Here is a 26,813-nt window from a genome sequence, read left to right on the forward strand (position 1 = left end):
CTAAATGATGGGGTTCAGAGAGCTTCCCAGTTGGTGAGCACACGGAGGTACTGGGGGCTGGGGGTTGAAGTTCATAGAGAAAGCACGGAAGCTCTGCCACCCCTTCCCTGCACATCTCTTCCATCTGGCTGTTACTGAGTCTATAAGAAACTGGAAGTAGCAAATAAAGCACTTTACTGAGTTCTATGAGTTGTCCTAGCCAATGATCAAACCTGGTGTGGGGACAGGGTAGGGAGGTGGGAAACCTTGGATTTATAATCAGCCAGGCAAGAAAGTGGGTAGCCTGGGCACCCCATTTGGGCTGGCGTCTAAAACAGGGCAGTGTATAGGAGTGAGCCCTTAACCTGTGAGGTCTGAACTAACTCCACATAGCTAGGGTCAAAATTAAATTGAATCACTGGATACCAGATGATATCAGAGATCAAACAAAAAACTGGTTATTGTGAGAAAAAAAGGCTTCAAAAGTATTACAAAACTAAGCTTGAAGAGGGGATAAAATTTACTTAGTTTATTTTAGAAATAAAATTGTCATTATATATAGTATAACCTTTTACCACTTCAATTCAGGTTTTAGGACTCACATAAATCATAATTCATTAGGCAAAATGTGCCTCTTTCCAAGGTAAATTAGATAACCTACAAACACTATTCTTATTGCACGTACATAGAACAAGCATTTCACACTAGCTGGACACAGGTATGAGCAGTTTATTTCTTTAATAAACATTCTTTCCAACCCAGATAGTGTTGTCTTTGATCTGCTCAAGTATTTTAAAAGTATTCAAGAAATAATAAATCTTTCTAAGGTCAATGAAATGCCCATGCCTCTCCCATTTCTTAATCCCAACTACAGTTAGGGAACAACTGATCAAGGAATGTGAAAGACAGTCAGAGAAAAGATTCATATTTCAGAAATAAACTAGAAATGGAAAGAATCTAAATACTAGTAAAGGCAGAGTAGTAGAAACATGAGTGTGTAGGCTGCAGAATCAATCAGAACTGTGTGCAAACCTCTCCCTAACTGAACTATCTGGGACAAACAACTTCACCTCTGGAATCTGTTTCCTTATCAGCAAAATGAAGATAATTATAAATACTTCTCAATTTCAATGTAAATTAGATGCAATAATGCCACTGCAGTACCTAACACAGGGCCTAGCACACAGTAAGAGTTCAACTGGTAAGTTACTGTTGATGGTCTCCATCTCTGCCTGTGATGGTTAATACCGTGTGTCAACTTGATTGGATGGAAAGGATACAAAGCATTGATCCTGGGTGCATCTGTGAGGGCGTTGCCAAAGGAGATTAACATTTGAGTCAGTGGGCTAGGAAACCCAGACCCATTCTTAATCTGGGTAGGCACCATCTAATCAACTACAAGCATCACTAGAATATAAGCAGGCAGGAAAATGTGAAAAGAGAGACTGGCCTAGCCTCCCAGCCTACATCTTTCTCCCGTGTTGGATGCTTCCTGCCCTCGAACATCAGACTCCAAGTTCTTCAGTTTTGGAACTCAGACTGGCTCTCCTGGCTCCTCAGCCTGCAGATGGCCAACTGTGGGACCTTGTGATCATGCAAGTTAATACTTAATAAACTCATATATATATAAAATATATATACACACACACATATATATGTACGTATATTCCATTAGTTCTGTCCCTCTAGAGAACCCTAATATACTGCCCATGGCATTCGCTTTCAGCACACACATTTATATATTCTTTTACATAATGCTGGTTAATGTAGGACCCCTAACCTTCACCTCCCTACTCCAAACACATACTCTAAAGCTACATAAATTTGGTTATTATTCCTTGCTTTAAAGCAACATGGTACTTGATATATTCATCCCCTTCATCTCCCAATCTATATTTAGATTGTACTATGTGTCCTCCCATAGCCCACCTTTGGAAAACCTAACAAACGTCTTTGTGATAACAACGAAGTTAAATGAACTGAATTTGCTACCCCTGGATAGAGGGAGTTTGATATGAAAAGTATACATTATAGCAAGTCACTTTGCAATGAAGTACAGTGGGCAAATGCACAACTGGCATTTCTAAGGATGAACTTTGAGCTGAATGTCAGGTATTCACTGGTTTCTCCATGTGCCCTAATGCCCACTGGGATTCAACTTAGTGAGAAAAACAACCAAAAGAAAATAAAAGACAGATATAGTTGTGTGTATATGTGTATTTCTTCCTCAATTGCATTTTTAAATTCTACATCATAGTATAAAAGAAGAGAAATAAATGAATCTATATATGCTCATTCTAGTCTATACACTATAAACAAAATAACAGTGGTGAAGACCAAAAATTAAGGTCCATGAGGCTGGAATGTTTATTGTTTAATTCACTGCCACATCCGCAGTGTTCACAAAAGTGCCTACCACATATAGCACTAACTATCTGTTAAATTAACTAAAAAGATCAACTAAGTACAACAGAGAAATATGCGTGCTTTCATTGGGAAGTGAAGTCATTTATTCAGAAAAGCATGTAACAAATATTGAAAAGGAGGGTGATACCAAAAGAAAGCTATCAAATTAAGGAGGCATTTGCATTTTTTCTTTTGTCACCACCCACCTTTAAGATAAAAATTAAGTTTTTCAAAAGAAAATTTCTCTCTCCTAAATGAACATAACCAGAATCCCTTTCTGGATGTAGATTTAATTACATCTCACTTAAGTGTAAGGAGAACACTCCTGAAAGTAAAAGCCAGAGGTATAAGAAAATTACTGAAATTCTAGATGCAGAATCCAACATGTCCATGAACAAGTTTCTTCATTTCTCTGAAATACTTCAAAGGTTTACTGTATGAATAAAATCAAACAACATATGAAAAGAGCTTAGCACAAGGACCACTTGGAAAACTACCACAGTATTCAGGTGAGAGACAGTTGGAAGCTAAATTAGGAAAAAAGGTCACTTTCCTCCAACTGAAATAAACAGAACAAGTTATTTTAAAAGACAACATACTATAAATATGTCCCTTATAATAAGGACTCAGCAAATGTCAATTTCTTATCTATCCTTCTTTTTCAAGGATAATATCCTTGAATGAAACTGTCCAATCATCAGATTGTCTAGCAAGCATAATACAGACTAGTATCCATATACAAGGAAGAGCAATTAGCATAATCATTAATTAGGTACAAATAAATTAGGAGGAAGGCATTAACTAAGACTACAGAGATAAGACAAGCAATAGCACCAAAGAAAGAAAGAAAATACTACGGTGAACTTCATAAGGACAATAAATAAGAAAATATGCAGCATGGAACCAAACTATGAAGAACTGTGAACACAAATCATCTTTCCTCTTTATTTTATTTTTATTGATGCATTTTATTTTATTTATTTTTTATTTCAGACAGGGTCTCACTCTGTCATCCAGGCTGGAGGGCAGTGGCAGAATCATAGCTCTCTGCAGCCTCAAACTCCTGGGCTCAAGAGATCCTCGTGCCTCTGCCTCCTGAGTATCTGGGATGTGCCACCACACCTGACTACTTTTTAAAAAAAATTTTTGGAGACAAGGACAGGATCTCACTATGTTGCCCAGGCTGGTCTTGAACTCCTGGCCTCAAGCAATCTTCCTGCTTCAGTTTCCCAAAGTGCTGGGATTACAAGTGTGAACCACCACACCTGGCATATGCCAGGTATAAATCATCTCAATTCTATAAACAATGGAAAAATCAGTAAGTGTTTTAGAGCGAAAAAAAGGAAATGCTTAGACTACACTTTAGAAAGATTACTTTGTGAATATTATAGGACAGACTAAAGGGCACACAGAACTGGAGTTGTGGTAACCAGTTAGGGGAATATGGGATAGTGTGATCCTAAAATCATACAGTGTCAATTTACCTTCAGTTTTTAACCATCAGGGAATAAAAGCAAGATGCAAAGTCCTGTGCATCACAAATACCACAGGAATCTGTATTTTCATTATACAGAATTATAGTTAAAAACCAACTGAACCCTGAATACAATGCGGAATCCTGGACTGAATCCTAGAACAGGAAAAACATTAGTGAAAAAATAAGTGAAGAGCTGCAAAATTTTCTCAAAATCAAGTTTGTTTTTTTTTCAAGAAAAACTTAAAATTATCTTCCTCCCTGAAGAAAAAAAAAGAGCCTACACATAGGAAAAGTGTCAAACCCAAAGGACACTATTCTAAATAGGGCCCCAAAGAAGTGATTATGAATTTAAAGAGAGAAAGACGGGAAGAAGGTGGGAGAAACCTGTGGCACCCAAAGCAAATTAAGCTTAATAATCCCATATACATGTCTGAAGTATCTGGAATTTATAGTCAAAGATTAATAAGCCCCATAAAATTATATAAAATGGTATCTATTAAATATGTGCATTTTTCTGAGATCTTATAAAACACTTATGAATCACTAACAAGATATAAAAAAATCAAAACAAATAATAAAACTGTACAGTCATCCCTCAGTATCTGAGAGGAATTGGTTCCAGGACTCCTTGAGGACCCCAAATCCACAGACGCTCAAGTGATATAAAATGGCATAGCATTTGCATACAATCTACACACATCTTCCCATACACTTTATATCATCTCTGGATTACATATAATACCTAATACAATGTAAATGTTATATAAGTATATAATTGTATTCTTTTTAAAATTGTATTCTTTTTCATTGTTGTATTAATTTTCCTGAATATTCTCAATCCATGGTTGTTTGTATCCACAAATGTGGAACCCACAGATATAGAACTCCAGATACAGAGGGTCAACTTTCTAACGCTGATATGGCAAATTTCAAGTTAAAAAAAAGATAGATTCAGTACACAAAAAACTCAAACAAAACTACAATCAAAACGAAAAGGAAAAATACTAGAACTATAGTTCCAATAAAAATGAGATGGAGGTGGGTGGTGCCAAGATGGCCGAATAGGAACAGCTCCAGTCTACAGCTCCCAGTGTGAGGGACGCAGAAGACGGGTGATTTCTGCATTTCCAACTGAGGTACTGGGCGCATCTCACTGGGGAGTGTCAGAAAGTGGGTGCAGGACAGTGGGTGCAGCACACCAAGCATGAGATGAAGCAGGGCGAGGCATCACCTCACCCAGGAAGCGCAAGGGGTCAGGGAATTCCCTTTTCTAGTCAAAGAAAGGGGTGACACACGGCACCTGGAAAATCAGGTCACTCCCACCCTAATACCGCACTTTTCCAACGGTCTTAGCACACCAGGAGAATTATATCCCGTGCCGGGCTCGGAGGGTCCTACGCCCACGGAGCCTCGCTCATTGCTAGCACAGCAGTCTGAGATCAAACTGCAAGGTGGCAGCGAGGCTGGGGGAGGGGTGCCCACCACTGCCAAGGATTGAGTAGGTAAACAAAGTGGCCTGGAAGCTGGAACTTGGTGGAGCCCACCACAGCTCAAGGAGGCCTGCCTGCCTCTGTAGACTCCACCTCTGGGGGCAGGGAATAGCCAAACAAAAGGCAGCACAATCCTCTGCAGACTTAAACGTCCCTGTCTGACAGCTTTGAAGAGAGTAGTGGTTCTCCCAGCACGCAGCTGGAGATCTGAGAACTGACAGACTGCCTCAAGTGGGTCCCTGACCCCCAAGCCTAACTGGGAGGCACCCCCCAGTAGGGGCAGACTGACACCTCACACAGCCAGGTACTCCTCTGAGAAAAAACTTCCAGAGGAACGATCAGGCAGCAACATTTACTGCTCACCAATATCCGCTGTTCTGCAGCCTCCGCTGCTGATACCCAGGCAAACAGGGTCTGGAGTGGACCTCCAGCAAACTCCAACAGACCTGCAGCTGAGGGTCCTGACTGTTAGCAGGAAAACTAACAAACAGAAAGGACATCCACACCAAAACCCCATCTGTATGTCACCATCATCAAAGACCAAAGGTAGATAAAACCACAAAGATGGGGAAAAAACAGAGCAGAAAAACTGGAAACTCTAAAAATCAGAGCACCTCTCCTCCTCCAAAGGAACGCAGCTCCCCACCAGCAGTGGAACAAAGCTGGATGGAGAATGACTTTGACGAGTTGAGAGAAGAAGGCTTCAGATGATCAAACTACTCTGACCTAAAGGAGGAAGTTCGAACCCATGGCAAAGAAGTTAAAAACCTTGAAAAAAAATTAGACAAATGGCTAACTAGAATAACCAATGCAGAGAAGTCCTTAAAGGACCTGATGGAGCTGAAAACCAAGGCATGAGAACTACGTGATGAATGCAGAAGCCTCAGTAGCCGATTCGATCAACTGGAAGAAAGGGTATCAGTGATGGAAGATTAAATGAATGAAATGAAGCGAGAAGAGAAGTTTAGAGAAAAAAAAGAATAAAAAGAAATGAACAAAGCCTCCAAGAAATATGGGACTATGTGAAAAGACCAAATCTACTTCTGATTGGTGTAGCTGAAAGTGACAGGGAGAATGACACTCTGCAGGATATTATCCAGGAGAACTTCCCCAATCTAGCAGGCAGGCCAACATTCAAATTCAGGAAATACAGAGAACACCACCAAGATACTCCTCCAGAAGAGCAACTCCAAGACACATAATTGTCAGATTCACCAAAGTTGAAATGAAGGAAAAAATGTTAAGGGCAGCCAGAGAGAAAGGTCGGGTTACCCAAAAAGGGAAGCCCATCAGACTAACAGCTGATCTCTCAGCAGAAGCTCTATAAGCCAGAAGAGAGTGGGGGCCAATATTCAACTTTCTTAAAGAAAAGAATTTTCAACTCAGAATTTCATATCCAGCCAAACTAAGCTTCATAAGTGAAGGAGAAATAAAATCCTTAACAGACAAGCAAATGCTAAGAGATTTTGTCACCACCAGGCCTGCCCTAAAAGAGCTTCTGAAAGGAACAACCGGTACCAGCCACTGCAAAAATGTGACAAATTGTAAAGACCGAAACTGCATCAACTAATGAGCAAAATAACCAGCTAACATCATAATGACAGGATCAAATTCACACATAACAATATTAGCCTTAAATGTAAATGGGCTAAATGCTCCAATTAAAAGACACAGACTGGCAAATTGGATAAAGAGTCAAGACCCATCAGCGTGCTGTATTCAGGAAACCCATCTCACGTGCAGAGACACACATAGGCTCAAATAAAGGGATGGAGGAAGATCTACCAAGCAAATTGAAAACAAAAAAAGGCAGGGGTTGCAATCCTAGTCTCTGATAAAACAGACTTCAAAACAACAAAGATCAAAAGAGACAAAGAAGGTCATTACATAATGGTAAAGGGATCAATTCAACAAGAAGAGCTAACTATCCTAAATATATATTCAACCAATACAGGAGCACCCAGATTCATAAAGTAAGTCCTTAGAGACCTAGAAAGAGACTTAGACTCCCACACAATAATAATGGGAGACTTTAACACCTCACTGTCAACATTAGACAGATCCACGAGACAGAAAGTTAAAAAGGATATCCAGGAATTGAACTCAGGTCTGCACCAAGCAGACCTAATAGACATCTACAGAACTCTCCACCCCAAATCAACAGAATATACATTATTCTCAGCACCACACCGCACTTACTCCAAAATGCACCACATAGTTGGAAGTAAAGCACTCCTCAGCAAATGTAAAAGAAAAGAAATTATAACAAACTGTCTCTCAGACCACAGTGCAATCAAACTAGAACTCAGGATTAAGAAACTCACTCAAAACCACTCAACTACATGGAAACTGAACAACCTGCTCCTGAACGACTATTGGGTACATAATGAAATGAAGGCAGAAATAAAGATGTTCTTTGAAACCAACGAGAACAAAGACACAACATACCAGAATCTCTGGGACACATTCAAAGCAGTGTGTAGAGAGAAATTTATAGCACTAAATGCCCACAAGGGAAAGCAGGAAAGATCTAAAATGGACACCCTAACATCTCAATTAAAAGAACTAGAGAAGCAAGAGCAAACACATTCAAAAGCTAGCAGAAGGCAAGAAATAACTAAGATCAGAGCAGAACTGAAGGAAACAGAGACACAAAAAACTCTTCAAAAAAATCAATGAATCCAGCAGCTGATTTTTTGAAAAGATCAACAAAATTGATAGACCACTAACAAGACTAATGAAGAAAGGAGAGAAGAATCAAATAGATGCAATAAAAAATGATAAAGGGGATATCACCACTGATCCCACAGAAATACAAACTACCATCAGAGAATACTATCAACACCTCTACACAAATAAACTAGAAAATCTAGAAGAAATGGATAAATTCCTTGACACATACACCCTCCCAAGACTAAACCAGGAAGAAGTTGAATCTCTGAATAGACCAATAACAGGCTCTGAAATTGAGGCAATAATTAATAACTTACCAACCAAAAAAGTCCAGGACCAGATGGATTCACAGCCAAATTCTACCAGAGGTACAAGGAGGAGCTGGTAACATTCCTTCTGAAACTATTCCAATCAATAGAAAAAGAGAGAATCCTCCCTAACTCATTTTATGAAGCCAGCATCATCCTGCTACCAAAGCCTGGCAGAGACACAGCAAAAAAAGAAAATTTGCGACCAATATCCCTGGTGAACATCGATGCAAAAATCCTCAATAAAATACTGGCAAACCGAATCCAGCAGCACATCAAAAAGCTTATCCACCATGATCAAGTGGGCTTCATCCCTGGGATGCAAGGCTGGTTCAACATACACAAATCAATAAACATAATCCAGCATATAAACAGAACCAAAGAAAAAAACCATATGATTCTCTCAAGAGATGCAGAAAAGGCCTTTGACACAATTCAACAATGCGTCATGCTAAAACTCTCAATAAATTAGGTATTGATGGGACGTATCTCAAAATAATAAGAGCTATCTATGACAAACCCACAGCCAATACCATACTGAATGGGCAAAAACTGGAAGCATTCCCTTTGAAAACTGGCACAAGACAGGGATGCCCTCTCTCACCACTCCTATTCAACATAGTGTTGGAAGTTCTGGCCAGGGCAATCAGGCAGGAGAAGGAAATAAAGGGCATTCAATTAGGAAAAGAGGAAGTCAAATTGTCCCTGTTTGCGGATGACATGATTGTATATCTAGAAAACCCCATCATCTCAGCCCAAAATCTCCTTAAGCTGACAGCCAACTTCAGCAAAGTCTCAGGATACAAAATCAATGTGCAAAAATCACAAGCATTCTTATACACCAATAACAGACAAACAGAGAGCCAAATCATGAGTGACCTCCCATTCACAATGGCTTCAAACAGAATAAAATACCTAGGAATCCAGCTTACAAGGGATGTGAAAGACCTCTTCAAGGAGAACTATAAACCACTGCTCAATGAAATAAAAGAGGATACAAACAAATGGAAGAACATTCCATGCTCATAGGTAGGAAGAATCAATATCATGAAAATGGCCATACTGCCCAAGGTAATTTATAGATTCAATGCCATCCCCATCAAGCTACCAAGAACTTTCTTCATAGAATTGGAAAAAACTACTTTAAAGTTCATATGGAACCAAAAAAGGGCCCACATTGCCAAGTCAATCCTAAGCCAAAAGAACAAAGCTGGAGGCATCACACTACCTGACTTCAAACTATACTACAAGGCTACAGTAACCAAAACAGCATAGTACTGGTACCAAAACGGAGATATAGACCAATGGAACAGAATAGAGCCCTCAGAAATAATGCCACATATCTACAACCATCTGATCTTTGACAAACCTGACAAAAATAAGAAATGGGGAAATGATTCCCTATTTAATAAATGGTGCTGGGAAAACTGGCTAGCCATATGTAGAAAGCTGAAACTGGATCCCTTCCTTACACCTTATACAAAAATTAATTCAAGATGGATTAAAGACTTAAATGTTAGACCTAAAACCATAAAAACCCTAGAAGAAAACCTAGGCAATACCATTCAGGACATAGGCATGGGCAAGGACTTCATATCTAAAACACCAAAAGCAATGGCAACGAAAGCCAAAATTGACAAATGGGATCTAATTAAACTCAAGAGCTTCTGCACAGCAAAAGAAACTACCACCAGAGTGAACACGCAACCCACAAAATGGGAGAAAATTTTTGCAATCTACTCATCTGACAAAGGGCTAATATCCAGAATCTACAAAGAACTCAAATAAATTTACAAGGAAAAAACAAACAACCCCATCAAAAAGTGGGAGGAGGATATGAACAGGCACTTCTCAAAAGAAGACATTTATGCAGCCAAAAGACACACGAAAAAATGCTCATCATCACTGGCCATCAGAGAAATGCAAATGAAAACCACAATGAGATACCATCTCACACCAGTTAGAATGGCGATCATTAAAAAGTCAGGAAACAACAGGTCCTGGAGAGGATGTGGAGAAATAGGAACACTTTTACACTGTTGGCGGGACTATAAACTAGTTCAACCATTGTGGAAGTCAGTGTGGCGATTCCTCAGGGATCTAGAACTAGAAATACCATTGGACCCAACAATCCCATTACTGGGTATATACCCAAAGGATTGTAAATCATGCTGCTATAAAGACACATGTACACGTATGTTTATTGCGGCACTATTCACCATAGCAAAGACTTGGAACCAACCCAAATGTCCAACAATGATAGACTGGATTAAGAAAATGTGGTACATATATGCCATGGAATACTATGCAGTCATAAAAGATGATGAGTTCATGTCCTTTGTAGGGACATGGATGAAGCTGGAAACCATCATTCTCAGCAAACTATCGCAACGACAAAAAACCAAACACCACATGTTCTCACTCATAGGTGGGAATTGAACAATGAGAACACATGGACACAGGAAGGGGAACATCACACACCGGGGCCTGTTGTGGGGCTTGGGGAGTGGGGAGGGATAGCATTAGGAGATACACCTAATGTTAAATGACGAGTTAATGGGTGCAGCACACCAACATGGCACATGTATACATATGTAACTAACCAGCACGTTGTGCACATGTACCCTAAAACTTAACGTATAAAAAAGAAAAAAAAAATCAAGTTGCCATTTAAGTATTAGCTGAATGTAAAAAATAAAAAAATAAAAAAAGAGATGGAATTAATATCTATGTCTAGAACTAGAATTTTATGCAAATTTCTAAGAAAACGATATACAACAGCAACAGAGTAAAAGTGAAGAGAAAGGGCAGACAATGCATTGAAAACAAAACACAGAGATTCCAAAAGAGAGCATCACCTAACAAGTGAAAAGGCCAGCCAATCTACAATCATAAACTTTCTTGAGCCCATTGCAGAGCTGAGGTGAAAAAAAGCAGTGAGATGAACTGCTTCCGAAGAGTGACAAGTCCCACCAAGAAAAGACCAGGCACATGAACTGCTTACCTTTAGCAGAACATGGGAGGAAGAGGTAGTTGCAATAAAGGCAGGTAAGAGGAAAACAGCTAAAATGTCTTTAAAACTTTTAAAAGCTGAGTGTAGACTAGTGTGACAGGCTTAGTACAATGGGGGACCGGGGGGTACCAGACACAAGGGGTCCTGCACTCACTCACAAGCATGCCTATGGCAGGTGCTCAAAACATAAATCAGGAGCAGGTCTAGAGACTAAAAAGAGTCTTCCTCAGTGGGGCACAGGCAAAAAAACTATGCTCACTCACCAGACCCTTCTTTCATATCCACAAAAGCCTTAAGCTAATGAAAAAGGAAAGGAAACCCTCAAACCTTCCCAGGGTCCTCTGTTTCTGGGTGAGGGGTGGAAGCAAATATGGTCTGCCACAAAGGAGGAGATGAAGGAAACCCTTTTGGGCCCAAGATCCTGCATTCATACAAACCAGGTAGCCAGTACAAAACAGATATAAAACATGCTAATGCATGTGAGGAAAAGAAAACTCCCCTCCAAGCCTCCCAGGGTGAAAGCAGAGATTAGCTGTTATGCAGGGAGGGGAAGGAGCACTGAGAAAAACCCACCTCAAGACTCAGGAGCACAGGTCACGCCTAAGACTGAAGGTGGGCCAGGAAACTGAGAATCATCACCACTTCGCAGTCATGAGCCTAGCACCAAGTGATAAACCACAGCAGTATGCTGCTGAGAGACAAGCAGGAGGAAGACTCCTTCTGTGGTACAGGCATACAGGGAACACTGAGGATGAAGCAGGAACACTAAGAAAAACCCATGAGCAGGCCAGGCCCCACACTAAGTACAAGGTAAAAGAGCCCACCACTACAGAAATTTGAAGCCTCTGGTGCATTAAGAATAACTTCATAAGGAATAAGGACAGCCAAATCCAGCTGAGGGCTAAATCAACCTACTACAGTAACAGTATGACAGAAAATGAAACATGCCCATGACATAAACACTACCTCAATCTCTACTGTACATCTAGACACAGTGTTCAGCATTCACAAAAAATTACAAGACACACCAAGAAAGCAAGAAAAACTACCCACTGTCAAGAGATATGACAAAGAAATCTCAACAAAATGAGATTCAGAAATAACACACATGTTCAAACCATGAGGCAGGACTTTTTTTTTTTTTTTTTTTGAGACAGAATCTCGCTCTGTCACCCAGGATGGAGAGCAGTGGCGCAATCTCGGCTCACTGCAACTTCCACCTCCCAGATTCAAGCACTCCTCAAGATAGGACTTTTTAACTGGGATTAAGTTAAAGGATCTAATGAAAAAGTGGACAGCATGCATGGAGAGATGGAGAATTTCAACAGAAAAATGAATACTATCAAAAAAAAGTCAAATAATGACAGAACTGTTTTTTAATGATTATCAGAGTTTAAAAATTCTTTCTATGAGCCTATCAATATATTGGATACAGCTAAGGAATCAGCAAACTTAAAAATCAGAAATTGTCAAAGCTAAAATGTTAACAGAAAAGGGATGAAAGAAACAGAGCATCTAAAAACTGTGGGACAATATATTATTCAACATATGTGTAACTAGAGTCCCAGAAGAAGAGTGAAAACGGCAAAAGAAATATTTCACATGATAATGGCCAAGAATTTTCAAAAACTAATGAAAAAAATATATATCTACCCAAGCAGGTTGGGGAATTCTAAACAGTAAGAAAAAAGACCTAAATCTACTACAAGACCTAGACACATGATATTAAACCCACTAAAATCCAAGGAGTAACACAAAATCTTAAATTCAGACATGAAAAAAAAATCACATAGAGGAACAAAGAAAAGAATTACATTAGACTCCTCATCAGAAATGAAGCAAATTTTAAAAAATGGAACATCTTTAAAGCACTAAAAGAAAAAACAATCTGTCATGCAGAATTCTATGCCCAGTAAAAGTATTTTCTAAAAATGAACAAACAGATGAGAAAGCCCCTGTGCCTCCCAGTATGCCACAGACATAACTGAAATCATGATTTCTAACACACTTCCTAGGAGTTAAACACTCTTATGTCTGTTTCTATCACTTATAATGTAAATCCCTCAAGGATGGAGGCACAGCTGATAAATCTTTGCATTACTAGCGCCTAGGACTATAACTACAGTGGTGGGCTTTTAATCAATGTGTGGTTGATGATGGATGATGAAAGAATGGATGCTGGGACAGCTTTGGAGAGATAAGGAGGAAGCTACAAGTAGAACAATAGGATTAGAATAAGAGTGCAGAAGTCAGTTGAAAAGAAACCTAGAAGGCAGAGATCATGAAGCATAAAACCTCCTGGGACGTCTCAGTGGCCTGCAAATAATGATATCTGATCAGTAAATACAAAGAAAAACATCAGAGCAGTATCGATTTACATTATTTCTATATATTCAGCTACAATGTTTGGATAAAATAAATAAATTAGGAAGGAAAGTCCCAAGTTACCTACCTGGTAGATATTTTATAATGTGGAAAAACTCAAAGGCTAAACATTTATAATATATTCAGACAAAGAAATTTTTTTAAAGTTATATGTCTAATATATCCAGTAAGATACACTAGATGAAAGAGGTTTATAAGATACACTAGATGAAAGAGGTTTATTACAGGATTTTGCAGATTAAGAGGGGGTTCGAACTCCAAAACCCACAGTTAGGACAGAATGAGGAAAGATGATGTCTTTTTCTGTGTACCCCTAGGTCAGGACTGAATAGCAAAGGGGGGAATGCATGACAAGGTGACAGGGTAATCACTGACCCAAGACCTCCACCCACATAGAGGCCAGATCCTCTTCAACTACAGTGAACTATGTGACCCTCCAATGAAATGGGGAAAGGGGATTGAGGGTAGTATGGACAAAACACAAGGGAAAGAAAACTTCTAAAAACCCAGACTAAAGTCTGAAGGAACCCTGCACTTGTTAGTGGGCCTGAGTACCCTGGAGAACCCCAAGCCTCTTCATGCCTCCATATGCCCAGGCACCCAAAGGTCCTTATGTCCTAGAAACTTACATCCTCCACAGGTCCCTCTCTAGAATCCACCCATAAGGAGATCATCATGTTATCACAAGGAAAATGTGGGCGCTCTAAATATCTAAGAAAAGTTAACTACTTTGTATACCTCAAATTGAAAAATATAATACTATCAAGTTACAGGACTGAACAATCATGGCTGGATTTTCTGTTAGGTATTTTTCTGTGGCAAAATTACTGGTAAAGTACAAGACTGACTCCTAAGCCTCCTGAGGTTTATACTGACGGGGATATTTCACATACTGTACATTCACGGTGCTCCCCACAACACCTCACACACTGACATACAGACACAGAACACTGTTGGCATTTCGAAGCATTTAAAATACAAATGTTACTCAATATTAACACCACCATTTTTTTTTGGAGGGGAAAGATTATGAGAGAGATATAATTTTTCTCTGATGATTCCTTCTTTCATCCTCTCTTACCCGTTCCTGCAGAAGTTCCACAACTTGCTGGACACAGTCATTTACATCACAGGAGTCTGTTTTCAGCACCAACTCAGGGGCCTCTGGCTTCTCATATTCAGAATCGATCCCAGTGAAACCTGCAAAAGGTAACAGATAATAGAGTAGGGTGGAAAATAAAATTAAAATAGTTTATTTTCTCAGTGCAGATCTCTGCTACATTGAAGTTAGTATCTGCGCTGTCCCCCAAGCCACAGGGCTATAGTAATGAAGCATCTTTCTTGGGAGATTTCTAATTAAACTTTTTTTTTCCTGCACTGGGGGCCATTTTAAACTGTAAAACTACCTAAAATACCACAAAAATGTAAAAAATGTGACACCGAATAGGCTGCAAAAAGAATAATTGTTTATGGTTTGAGAACTAAAACCAGAAGGCAAAGTGCTGCCTTGTTTATTTTCGCTGGGAACTGTGTCAGGTGTGTCGGACGTGTTGCACTGACCATGAAAGTGCCAGGAGTATTGATGTGGAGATTACAAATAAATTTTGTCAAGTAGGCAAATTCATAAATATCAAATCCACAAATAGTAAGAATCAATTCTACTACTTTTGTCACCTTTTTTCTTTCTTTTTTGTCTTAAGAAAATGCCCAAGCTGCCTGTGAAGATATATGGAATTAATACCAGGTGATCCAAGGCATCTCAATTCTCTACAGGACATGGACATAAAACCAAACCTGACAAGATTATTTTTTTCTCAATGCAAAAACTAACACTAAGTCAATCTGTCCAGTACATTCACAAGAATTATCTGTGGCCAAATTGAAGCTCTGCAGGCTTCTTCTGCCATCAGATAACAAGTTTTAAGACAAATGAACTACTATTTGCTTAAACTAAACATAAATAAGGATAGTAAATAGATCACAAAATAAATTACACAATCACATATAATTTTAGTATTAACCACTATTTAGATTTTTCCTATGGTATATGTGTTACCATATAACTGCTAAGAAAAGAGCAAATAGACGACAATTTCCCAGAGAGGGTTATCTGAGTTAAAGATACGCTATTCCTATCTTATACCCCTGACCTTACCCCACACTTAAGTCATTCAAGGCTTGTCTATCTTGGACAGCTTAGGTCATTCTTAGGTTAGAATGGTATGCATGAATTTAAAATCATTACCATTAATATTAAGAAATACAGCTAGCAAAAGAGTTCAAAAATATATACTACAAACCTACAGCCCATTTATTTCATTTTTTTCTATTTCCTATTTCTAAGCATCCCCTGCAGCCCTGAACTCAAGAAAAAATTTCTGCGTTACCGGTATTCCCATTTAGCAGTGGGTCACAAGAAAATGGCTGGGAAAAAAAAATAATTCTGATTAAGAACACTAACTGTTAAGCTCTGATTCTCAAATGCGGTGATATACTGGAATCACCAGGTCCCACCCCATGAGATTGATTTCACTAGTCTGGGGTACAGCCTTGGCACTGGATTTTTTAAAGTTCCCAAGGAAATGCTTACATGCAGCAAAGCTTGACAGGCACTGGGTTAGAAGAGGTGGCTTAACATTTTAGAAGCCCTGGAGTCCTCCTACTAGATAACTTATCCATAAGTGATTACAATAATAAATGTAAATTGTGAGAAAAAACATATTTAAGCAGGTAATAAAAACTATCTTAAGCAGTCATCATGAAAATAATTGAGATTATCAGAATGGTTAATACAAGGATATACTGACTGTCCGATAAATGTCATGTAAAGGTCTATAAAAGCCTGAGGCCCCCTGAATATACACAATCTTGTCTGTCCTGGAATATATACCTTTACAGCTTTGAAATAGAGTTGATAGGGAACTTGCTAAGCATCATTTACAAGTAAAAGCTTTTTAAAAAAATAAGCAACTCTATAATCAGGAACTCCAGCACCATGGCAAACCTAAGTATCAGTGTATGCATACAGACACACACACACACACACACACACACACACACACACACATTAACCTAAGGAACATTTTATCAACCTCTACTCAGGGGAATGTAGTCAACAACAGGGGAATGTAGTCAACAATTGAGAAAGTAAACAAGAAACTGGACTAATACAAACACATTCCCAGTTATAGAGTACAAACTGTAAGAGACCCAAGAGCATTGTGGACAAGGTCTTATTCATCTTTGAATACTTGGCACCAAATACATACCTTGCAAATAGAAAGCTGAGGACTAAACTCTGATTTTTTATCTTGCCCAAATTCCTATCTAAGGGGCCTGGGGAGTCATGCCCTACAAACCACAAATTTTCATCAGATAGGTTTTATTTAACCCTATATATCATGACTTCTTTTCCAACCTGACTCTGGCATAACATTGCAAGACAAGAAGAAAATCAAAATATTTTCATCTAAACATGTTTCTTTGCCATATTTTGAAATGGCCCTGCAAAGCTGTTCTTTGTGGGGTAAAATTTGCACCTTTCAAGAATCTTTATTAACAAAACTATATTTTTTTCTTCCAGACCCTCCCAATCCTAAAGAGATTAAGATCTGAATGGGGACATTTGTCATCTATTGTCTCTAAGGGTAGCCACTGTAAGACCTCAAAAGAACTTTGGTCTCCACAATCTTTATCTTAACCTGAACAATTCCCTTTCTATCAATCCCAGTTCTTTAGACAAACTCAACCAACTGTCAACCAGAAAACATTTAAATTCACCTATAGCCTAGAAGCTCCCCGTACCACCTGGCTTTGAGTTGTCCCACCTTTCTGGACCAAACCAATGTATTTGATTGATGTCTCATGCCTCTCTAAAATGTATAAAACCAAGCTGCGCCTCAACGACCTTGGGCACATGTTCTCAGGACCTCCTGAGGGCTGTGTCACGGGCCATGGTCAATCGTATTTGGTTCAGAGTAAATCTCTTCAAAATTTTTTTTTTTTTTAGATGGAGTCTCGCTCTGTCGCCCAGGCTAGAGTGCAGTGGCACAATCTCGGCTCACTGCAAGCTCCGCCTTCTGTGTTCACACCATTCTCCTGCCTCAGCCTCCTGAGTAGCTGGGACTACAGGCGCCCGCCACCATGCTGACTAATTTTTTGTATTTTTAGTAGAGACGGGGTTTCACCGTGTTAGCGAGGATGGTCTCGAATCTCTTCAAATATTTTACAAGAGTTCAACTCTTTTTGTCGCCAAAGCATTGGCAAATGTGTGTTGAACATTCCACTCCCACTCCACCTTCTCATCCATCCAACAAGCATTAACTATGTGTGTGACAGGTGTATGCTTTGGGCAATGTACTGTGCTAAACACACACAAGTGTTCACTATGATCTCCCTGCTCACAAGTAGCCTACTCCAGCCAGGATGACAAACCTTCCTCCCTCACCAATCCATTCTTTCAAAAACAACAAAATCAACTACAATTAAAGTAAGTAAAAGGTTTAGACTTTATTTAGGATCCTGGACACACCATTTTGCTTTTCTGTGCCAAATTTCTACACAAAGACTGAAGTGAAAACTGGCCATTGAGAGAGTAATATGGGAGCTGAAGGGCTAAATAGGTTTTCCTCCAATTGTCATAATTATTCTGGTTAAGCAGCCTGATCTTTCTGAGTCAAGAAAGTAACAGCTTAATGGGGTAGAGGGTTGACAGGCAGCAGTCCCCATCAAGGAGCTGATTCTCCATAGTGGCATTACTGGAGGTCAGCCTTGCCCATGGAACTAATGCTACTACAGCAGATGGAACCTGACCTAATTGCCAAAGCATTCCCAGGTCCAAATACAGAAGAACCCAGAATAACTACCATTTTCCTTCCCACTGTATCTTTTTGTTTTCAGGGCCAGAAACTGAATGCCAAAATCTATCACTGAGAGAGCTCCTGGGAGTTTCTGTGACAGTCTCAGGTTATCACATTCCCTGCTGGGAAGGCAAACTTAAAAGTTACCTGCATGACTCACTGATCCCTAAACAATGGTATCTTTAGTTAGTTTTTTGTTTGTTTTGTTTCGTTTTGTTTTTGTTTTGTTTTTGCCAGCAAGTCCTTTGTTTCTGTTAACAATAATGGAACAGGACAAGTCAAGGGATGTCTACAAGATAAATAGTATGATTAATATCAAAGGCCAGAGCAGAGTTGGGTTCTAAATTTCTCCCTCAATGTCTAAATGTCCATCATTGAAACTCTGGGAAGCGGACCATAAAACCTAAAAAGCAAGGTGTAGAGCTGTCCCTTGGTAATCATGCGGATTTGTTCCCGGACTCCCTGTGAACACCAAAATGTGAGGATGTGCAAGTCCCTTACATAAAATGGTGTACTATTTGCATATAACCTATGTTCATTCTTTTATATACTTTAAATCATCTCTAGATTACTTATAATACCTAGTATAATGTAAATGTTATATAAATAGATGTTATACTATATTTGTTATTTATACTATTTTTAAATTGCTGTATTATTTTATATTGTTTCTTCTGGAATATTTGCAATTCACGGTTGGTTGAAACCACACATGTGGAACGCACAGATGTGGAGGGTCAGCTGTATATATTTCAACAGAATCAGTGATATGTTAATTCAATCTAATTCAACAATAGTACATGAAATGAATAAGGGACCATTCCAAGGATCGTAATAAAGTACAAGGCATTATCCTTATCATCAAGATGCTTATAATTCAGGCATTGTTTCCAATAGCTATGGGATTTCCTCCATTTTCCCTGGAACAAAGAAAGTAGAATTGGTGGCAGCAGGCAACTGATGTCCAACTTAATGTTAGGCACCTAATTTTATCAAGTAGGTTTTCGCCAACTCCCGAGCCCCAACTCTGGCTAGTGAACAGGATTCCAAAAGGATCAACAAGACTCATTTAGTCCAGCACCAGGCACTGCTGCTATGCCTGAGAGATAGAACAGTGTAATAAGACTACATTCTCTCCTCAAGGAGCTCCAAGTCACTCTAACACTTCCAATCTCTTAGAAAATATCAATCCTAGATATGGGAACATAAAATATCTAAGCAAAGTGAAACTGGGAAGAAAATATTACTGACCTTTAATTTCTCCTGCCCGGGCTTTTTTGTAGAGTCCTTTGACATCCCTCTGTTCACAAACATGCAGAGGAGCATCAACAAATACTTCAAAAAACGGTAAACTTGCACCTTCATGAATTTGCCTTGCATTGTTGCGATCCTTAAAAAAAAAAAATAAAAAGTGATCACACAAATCCCAAACGTACTATATTAATATTAAAGATGAGTAAAAAGTGCTTCTCATCCAATTTAGTGGGAAATAGACAAAATTTATGTTTTTAAATATAAACTGAAAAAAAAATCCAAGAAATTATTAGGTTAATTCCTATTATTCATGACAATTTTAAAAGGCATACTGTTCTACTAACCCAGGATATTGGGGAGGTACAGAAGGAAAACAATGAATGTACCACAAACTCTTTCACTCAAATTCTACGTGGATCCTGAGCCAAAGCCCAGCTTGAATGCTGGTGTCATCAGGCTTCTCTCTAATATCACATTCAAACCCAGCCTGAGCTGGCATGAAAGCAATTTCACAAAAAAGATCCATTCAGAATCCTGAGGCTAGTTTACTTCTTTGCCAAATGCAAGCCCCCTGCAGCCACTTCTCCTCTCTAACACTCCCCAAACTTAACTTTTCTGCTCCTAACTCCCAACTCTCTAGTAACCACCCTTGCAGCTCCCTCTAAGCCCTCTCCACTCTGTCCTTTGGAACAATGTTTCCTTTGTAAATCAACCTTTTCTTCTTTCTGGTCTTCAAAACCTGATTCTCCCTTTGCTCCACATTTATACTACATTAATCAAAGTGCAGTTGCCAATATTTTCAAAGCTGGTACCTGCAATTTCTACCATCCTTTTTCCACACAGCTCATTTTAGCATTTGCCATCTTCCTTATGGTCCCTCTGACAATCCTCACCTACTTCCACTCTCACCAGATTACCATACTTCATGTTTCAAAAAAAAAAAAAACAAATCTCCAAGAATAAGCTCTCAATCTCTTCTCTTTCAAGCAAAATCTCTTCTCTGTCATACAAATTTATCTACATACTAATGATCCTTTTCTCCCTGCCACTCCTACCTTCACATACTAGGAATTCCCTCCCCTTTCATGAACTCCTACAGGACCTGTTCAACCCATTCTCTCTACTCCACCTGAAATCTTCAGCATTCCCCCTTTGCTGGGTTCCCTGCTCCCCAGCAACAAACAAGTACAAGTCCATTTAAAACAAATGAACTGCTAAGGGAAGTTCACCCATTTAAAACAAAACAACTGCTAAGGGCAGTGGTGTAGCACGCTTATAGTCCCACCTACTTGGGGAGCCTGAGGCAGGAGGATCACTTGAGCCCAGGGGTTCCAGGCTGTAACACACTACAATTGTGCCTGTGAATAGTCACTACACTCCAGGCTGAGTGACAGAGTGAGATCTTGTCTCTAAAAAAATTTTCAGCATAATGAACTAACAAATCATATAAAAACTTTCCCTTAACCATAGGTCCTTTTCAGTATTTAAAATACCAGGCCTCTTTGCTGCTTTCCCACTGCTATGCCTATGGATGCCTATAATGTTATTCCCTGATCTTTCCTAGGCAGACTCCACCTGGGCTCCTCCTATTTCACCCATCCCTTAACACTGGAGTTGCCCACACTCCCATCACAGCCCACTGCTCACCTTACATAGTTCTTGAGCGTTTCTCTCAAGTGCCTTCACGGTATAAACTACAACACATACATCGACACTGAAGCTTGAACCCTGACCTCTGTCCTGAAATTAAACACACATGTCCAAATTCTTCCTATGTCCACCTGGATATATCACAGGTGCTAAAAACTAAGCATGTCCAAAACTAAATCCAGTCCCTTTTCTCTCAAGTTTACATTCTCTCATATGCTTCCCAAATCAAGGAAGACCACACTACACACCCACAATCCTAAGAGTGGTTCCTTCCCTTTCCCATACATTAATTCAGTCACGAAGACCTTCGGATGTTACCTCTAAATATTACACCAACCCAGTTTGCAATCTTTCCCTATTCCCTAGTTCAACCTCACTTCTCTTGTCTGAACAGCCTCAACATATTACAGGTCTTCTGGCTTCTAACTCGGATCTGCTCAAAGCCATAATCTACACTGTGGCAAAGGATGCAAATCTGACCATCCTACTAAACTCTTCAGAGACTCTCTGCCACTACTGGGGTAAAATCCGAGTTTCTTAATGTGAGGCATCAGCCCTATACCTGGCCCCACCATTCTCAGTCTTGCACTTGATGCTCTATTAATAATACCTGCCTGGTCAGGCTGTTTCTACCTTAGGCCTCCCCACGCCACAACCCAACCCCTACCAGCAACACTCAACCCCTCTCTTCTGGACAAACCAATGTGCTTCCTCACAGCACATCTCCATGGTGACCTCCTCCAGGAAGCCTTCCCTGCATGCTCAGGCTGATGAGGCCCCTTGCTTTCTCAGGGTTCTCAGAATACTCACTATATATGATCATAGATCTTTTTCCAGTATATTAAAATCATCTCATCAGCTTTACAAGTTTAGTGTCTGGAATAGCAATTAAGCTATGATCTTACTATTCTAACTATCCTTTTAAAGGAAAGTGTCAACGAGTTTCTATCCCTGTCTCTCATCTTATTACTCTTCTGTATCTAATCGTCCTCATCTAGGTTTCAACTAATAAAGTTAATGATTCCTAAATCTAGATCTCAATCCCATACAACTTTCCTAAACTCTAAAACCAATTTCCTAGATGGCCCAGTGGTAATCTCCACTTAGACTAACTCCACTAGCACTTCAAACATAACCCACCAAAAATGAAATACGCATGTCCTCCCCTCCTATCCTGTACTTCATAACTCAATCATACCAACCTTTATTCAGAAAGCACCATGCTTCATTCTGCTGTCCCATAAAATCAGCAATCAAGCAGGCACCAGGTCTTACTGATGCTCAAGAGCCTCAAGAGCCCTTAAATATGCCCCCATCTTTACTAGTCCCATTGCTGCTGCTTGAGTTCACATCCTCTTCCCTGAAGGAGCTGGTGCTACGGCAAGCCTCCTGGCTAGTCTCCTACCTCCAGACCAGTCTCAATCCAGGCTTCAAGGATGACCTCACTCAAATGCAAACCCAATGATACCAATCTCTGTTATAATCTCAAACTATTAACTCCTTTTGGGGCAAAATCCTTTCTGAGCAGTGCAGAAGTCACCACCTAGCCTCTGCAAACTGATCAGCTCCATCTCCCCTCACAATCATCCTTCATATCAGTCACACCAACCTACCTACAGTTCCCCAAAAAAACAAACTGTCTCACATTCCATTGAGCATACTGTACTGTCTCCTCTGTCTGAAACAGTTTTCTCCCTCTGGTCTAACTAGTATACTCTGATTCATCCTTCATGACTCATTTCAAGCAGCAGCTCCTCTGTGAATCTCCCATAACACCTTTCGTATATATGTACTTCATCACTTGCCTCAAGATATTGTAACTCTTCACATCTCTGCATTCCCACCAGACTACCAACTCCTTCAGAATAGGAAGTATCAGGTTAATTTTCAGAACCAATATGCCCAGTTCAGTGGTTGACATGGAAATTCCCAATAAACTTCTCTTGAATGAACAAATATAATCATGACTATACAGAAAAATACACATGTCCTGTATTGCATGTTTCAATCCAAATATTTTCATGGATTTTCAGATGCCCTAAACATAGTCCAAACCTCATTACAGTGCTTTTATAGATGAGGTCAACGAAGATTTTGCTCCACACTATACAAACAAGGGGGCCACAAAGCAGATCAGCACATACTCTTAGATACCCAGGTGTCGGCTGATAGCTCTCCATAACAGGTATTATAGACCTCCCCCTTTTCCGAGAGCTGCAAGATTCCCACCAGAAGGTATAAGAATGCCAATATCATATTTTTATGAAAATTGTGTATATCCAAGGATTCAGGAACTCTAACTCTTATTATGCTCCTATTATTTATACACTTTAAACTGATATATTGGCAATGACCCAAGGGTTTCAAGAAATGGTTTTTACAGAATGTTTTAGTACTCCTGCCATGGTTCAATTAAGTGAACCTGTGTAAATAATACTCAATCTAACACTTATCCATAATTCTTACAGGTCAAATCTTGTTTAAAAAAAAAAAAAGAAAAGTCCAAGTAACCATCAAAATTTATGATACAGTACTAGAATTGTGCTAATATAATTTATTCCATTTATTGAATAGTTATTACATGCCAGGCACTGTGCTGAGGCTTTAAATACATGACTTACGTAATCTTCAGAGCAACCCTATGTTGTAGGCATTACTTGAACTGCAGGAGGTTAAGTGTGCTGGACAAGGCCACAGCAGCAATAACTGGCAGAGCTGAGATTTCAGCCCCTTTGTTTCCAACTCCAAAGACCCTGCCTCTCACCTCTATACTAACTCGCTTATTCACTGATATCAGGGCTTCCCAAGGGAGTATGCTATTGTTCAACAAACACTAATTATATAATATGGTCCAAGAGCCGGGCTTGGCATCAAGATTACAAAGGCAAATAAGACACGGTCCCAGCTGTCAAGGAGCCAGTGGGGTTTGGAGGCAGCATAGCATCTAAGCCCAGGAGACGCACTGTCTGGATGCAAACCTGTGCTCTTCTACAAGTATAGTGTGTGACCTTGGGCAATGCACACCTTTGTTTCCTTGTGTCCCCACTAGGAGACAAGAATTACTTGAGTTAATTCACATAAAAGCACTCTAGCAGTTACCAGAACACAGTTAAGTGTTCAATAAATGTTAATATTATTACCACTACAGCTACTATCAATATCAACAGTCAATGAATTGAGTTTTTAAAAACAACATATGCATACCTGCAACCATCTTATCTTTGACAAACCTGACAAAAACAAGCAGCGGGAAAGGATTCCCTATTTAATAAATGGTGCTAGGAGAACTGGCTTGCCATATGCAGAAAATTGAAACTGGACTCCTTCCTTACACCATAGGCAAAAATTAACTCAAGATGGATTAAAGGCTTAAATGTGAAACTCAAAACTATAAAAACCCTAGACGAAAATCTAGGTAATACCATTCAGGACACAGGCACAGGCAAAAGATTTCATGACAAAAACATCAAAAGTAATTGCAATAAAAGCAAAACTTGACAAATGGGATCTAATTAAACTAAAGAGCTTCTGCACAGAAAAAGAAACTATCATCACAGTGAACAGACAACCTACAGAATGGGATCAACAAGGAACTTACGCAAATTTACAAGAAAAAAAACATTAAAAAGTGGGCAAAGGGTATGAACAGACACTTCTCTTAAGAAGACATACATGCAGCCAACAAACATGAAAAAAAGCTCAACATCACTGATCATTAGATAAATGCAAACGAAAACCACAATGAGATACCATCTCACACTCGTCAGAATGGCTGTTATTAGAAAATCAAGAAACAACAGATGCTGGTGAGCTCGTGGAGAAAAAGAAATGTTTTTACATTGTAGGTGAGAATGTAAGTTAGTTCAACCATTGTGGAAGACAGTGCAGTGAATCCTCAAAGATCTTGAGGCAGAAATACCATTTGACCCAGCAATCCCAGTACTGAGTATATACCCAAATGAGTATAAGTCACTCTATTACAAAGATACATGCATGAGTATGTTCACTGCAACACTATTCACAGTAGCAAAGACATAGAATCAACCTAAATGCCCATCAACAATAGACTGGATAAAGAAAACATGGTGTGTATATATACATATATATCATGGAATACTATGTAGCTAAAAAAGGAATGATATCATGTCCTTTGCAGGGACATGGATGGAGTTGGAAGCCACTATCCTCAGCAAACTAACAGAAACAGAAAATCAAACACTATATGTTCTCACTTAGAAGTGGGAGCTGAATAATGAGAACACACGGACACACGGGGGGAAACAACACACACTGATGACTGTTGTGGTTGGGGAGGGAGAACATCAGGAAGAATAGCTAATGGATGCTGGGCTTAATACCTAGGTGATGGGATGATCTGTGTAGCAAATCACCATGGCACACGTTTACCAATTTAACAAACCTGCACATGTAGTCCTGAACTTAAAATAAAAGTTGAAGAAAATAAAATAATGTGTTAAGGTACCTAACCTAAGTCTCCATCTATAACTAGAAGTCAGCTGACACTGAAAACAGGAACAGGAGGGAGAAGAGTGCTTTCCAGGCAGGGAGGAAACAAAAATCCTGAGATAAGAAATGATTTTTTCAGAGAAATACACAAACATGGTTTGTTGTTGCTGCAGTCTCTAAAATAAGAGGAACTATGATGCAAGCTAAGAACAACGAATTCTGAGCAAAGAAGCCATGGTAGGACACATGTTAAGAAAGTTAGATTTTCTCCGGAATTTGACATCTGTCAGGTATTCACTATAGGTTTATTAAGTTGAAAAGTTGAGCTTGAAATAATTTGGCCATTGGCTTAAATTCAATGACTGTGTTATACTTCATGGCTTTTTTAAAAGCAGGTTTTATCAAAACCAGATTTACTTAGAAAGTCACAGCATAGAAATGTTTTAGGTTATTTTAATCCTATGTTATAGGAACAAAGAGATGGTAGCTGGGGAGTAGAGTTAGCCTCAAAGCACATATCAATGTTTAAAGTATGTGCTTTGCCTGATACCATATTCTCAATAAATGTAAGCAGAAAGGCAATGGCACAAAAACCACATACCTGAGTGTAAGGTGATATGAAACTTGTGATGCACACTAAGCCAGCATCTGCAAACAGTTTAGCAACTTCTGCGATGCGTCGAACATTCTCTTCTCTGTCTTCAGGACTAAAGCCAAGATTTTTATTGAGACCTTGACGAATATTGTCACCATCCAGAGTGTAGCATGGAATACCATGACAAACCAGGTACTCCTCCAAGGCCATGCTCACAGTAGTCTTTCCCGCTCCAGACAAGCCTAAAATTAAACAGT

At 39.4% G+C, this 26,813-nt stretch overlaps 1 protein-coding gene across 2 annotated transcripts in view; it reads right to left on the reverse strand.

The window, feature by feature from the left end:
- Positions 1-26,813, reverse strand: part of PAPSS1 (3'-phosphoadenosine 5'-phosphosulfate synthase 1) — a 106,384-nt gene that overhangs the window by 52,455 nt on the left and 27,116 nt on the right. For both annotated transcript variants that reach the window (XM_003829990.5, XM_008955360.4), the window contains exons 3-5: positions 26,563-26,798; positions 19,842-19,980; positions 14,813-14,931 (exon numbers count right to left, since the gene is read on the reverse strand). In XM_003829990.5, the coding sequence (XP_003830038.3) occupies positions 14,813-14,931; positions 19,842-19,980; positions 26,563-26,798 (494 nt within the window). The remainder of the gene's footprint in view (positions 1-14,812; positions 14,932-19,841; positions 19,981-26,562; positions 26,799-26,813) is intronic.

The sequence above is a fragment of the Pan paniscus genome, chromosome 3 (assembly GCF_029289425.2).
Source record: "Pan paniscus chromosome 3, NHGRI_mPanPan1-v2.0_pri, whole genome shotgun sequence".
NCBI classification, from domain to species: domain Eukaryota; kingdom Metazoa; phylum Chordata; class Mammalia; order Primates; family Hominidae; genus Pan; species Pan paniscus.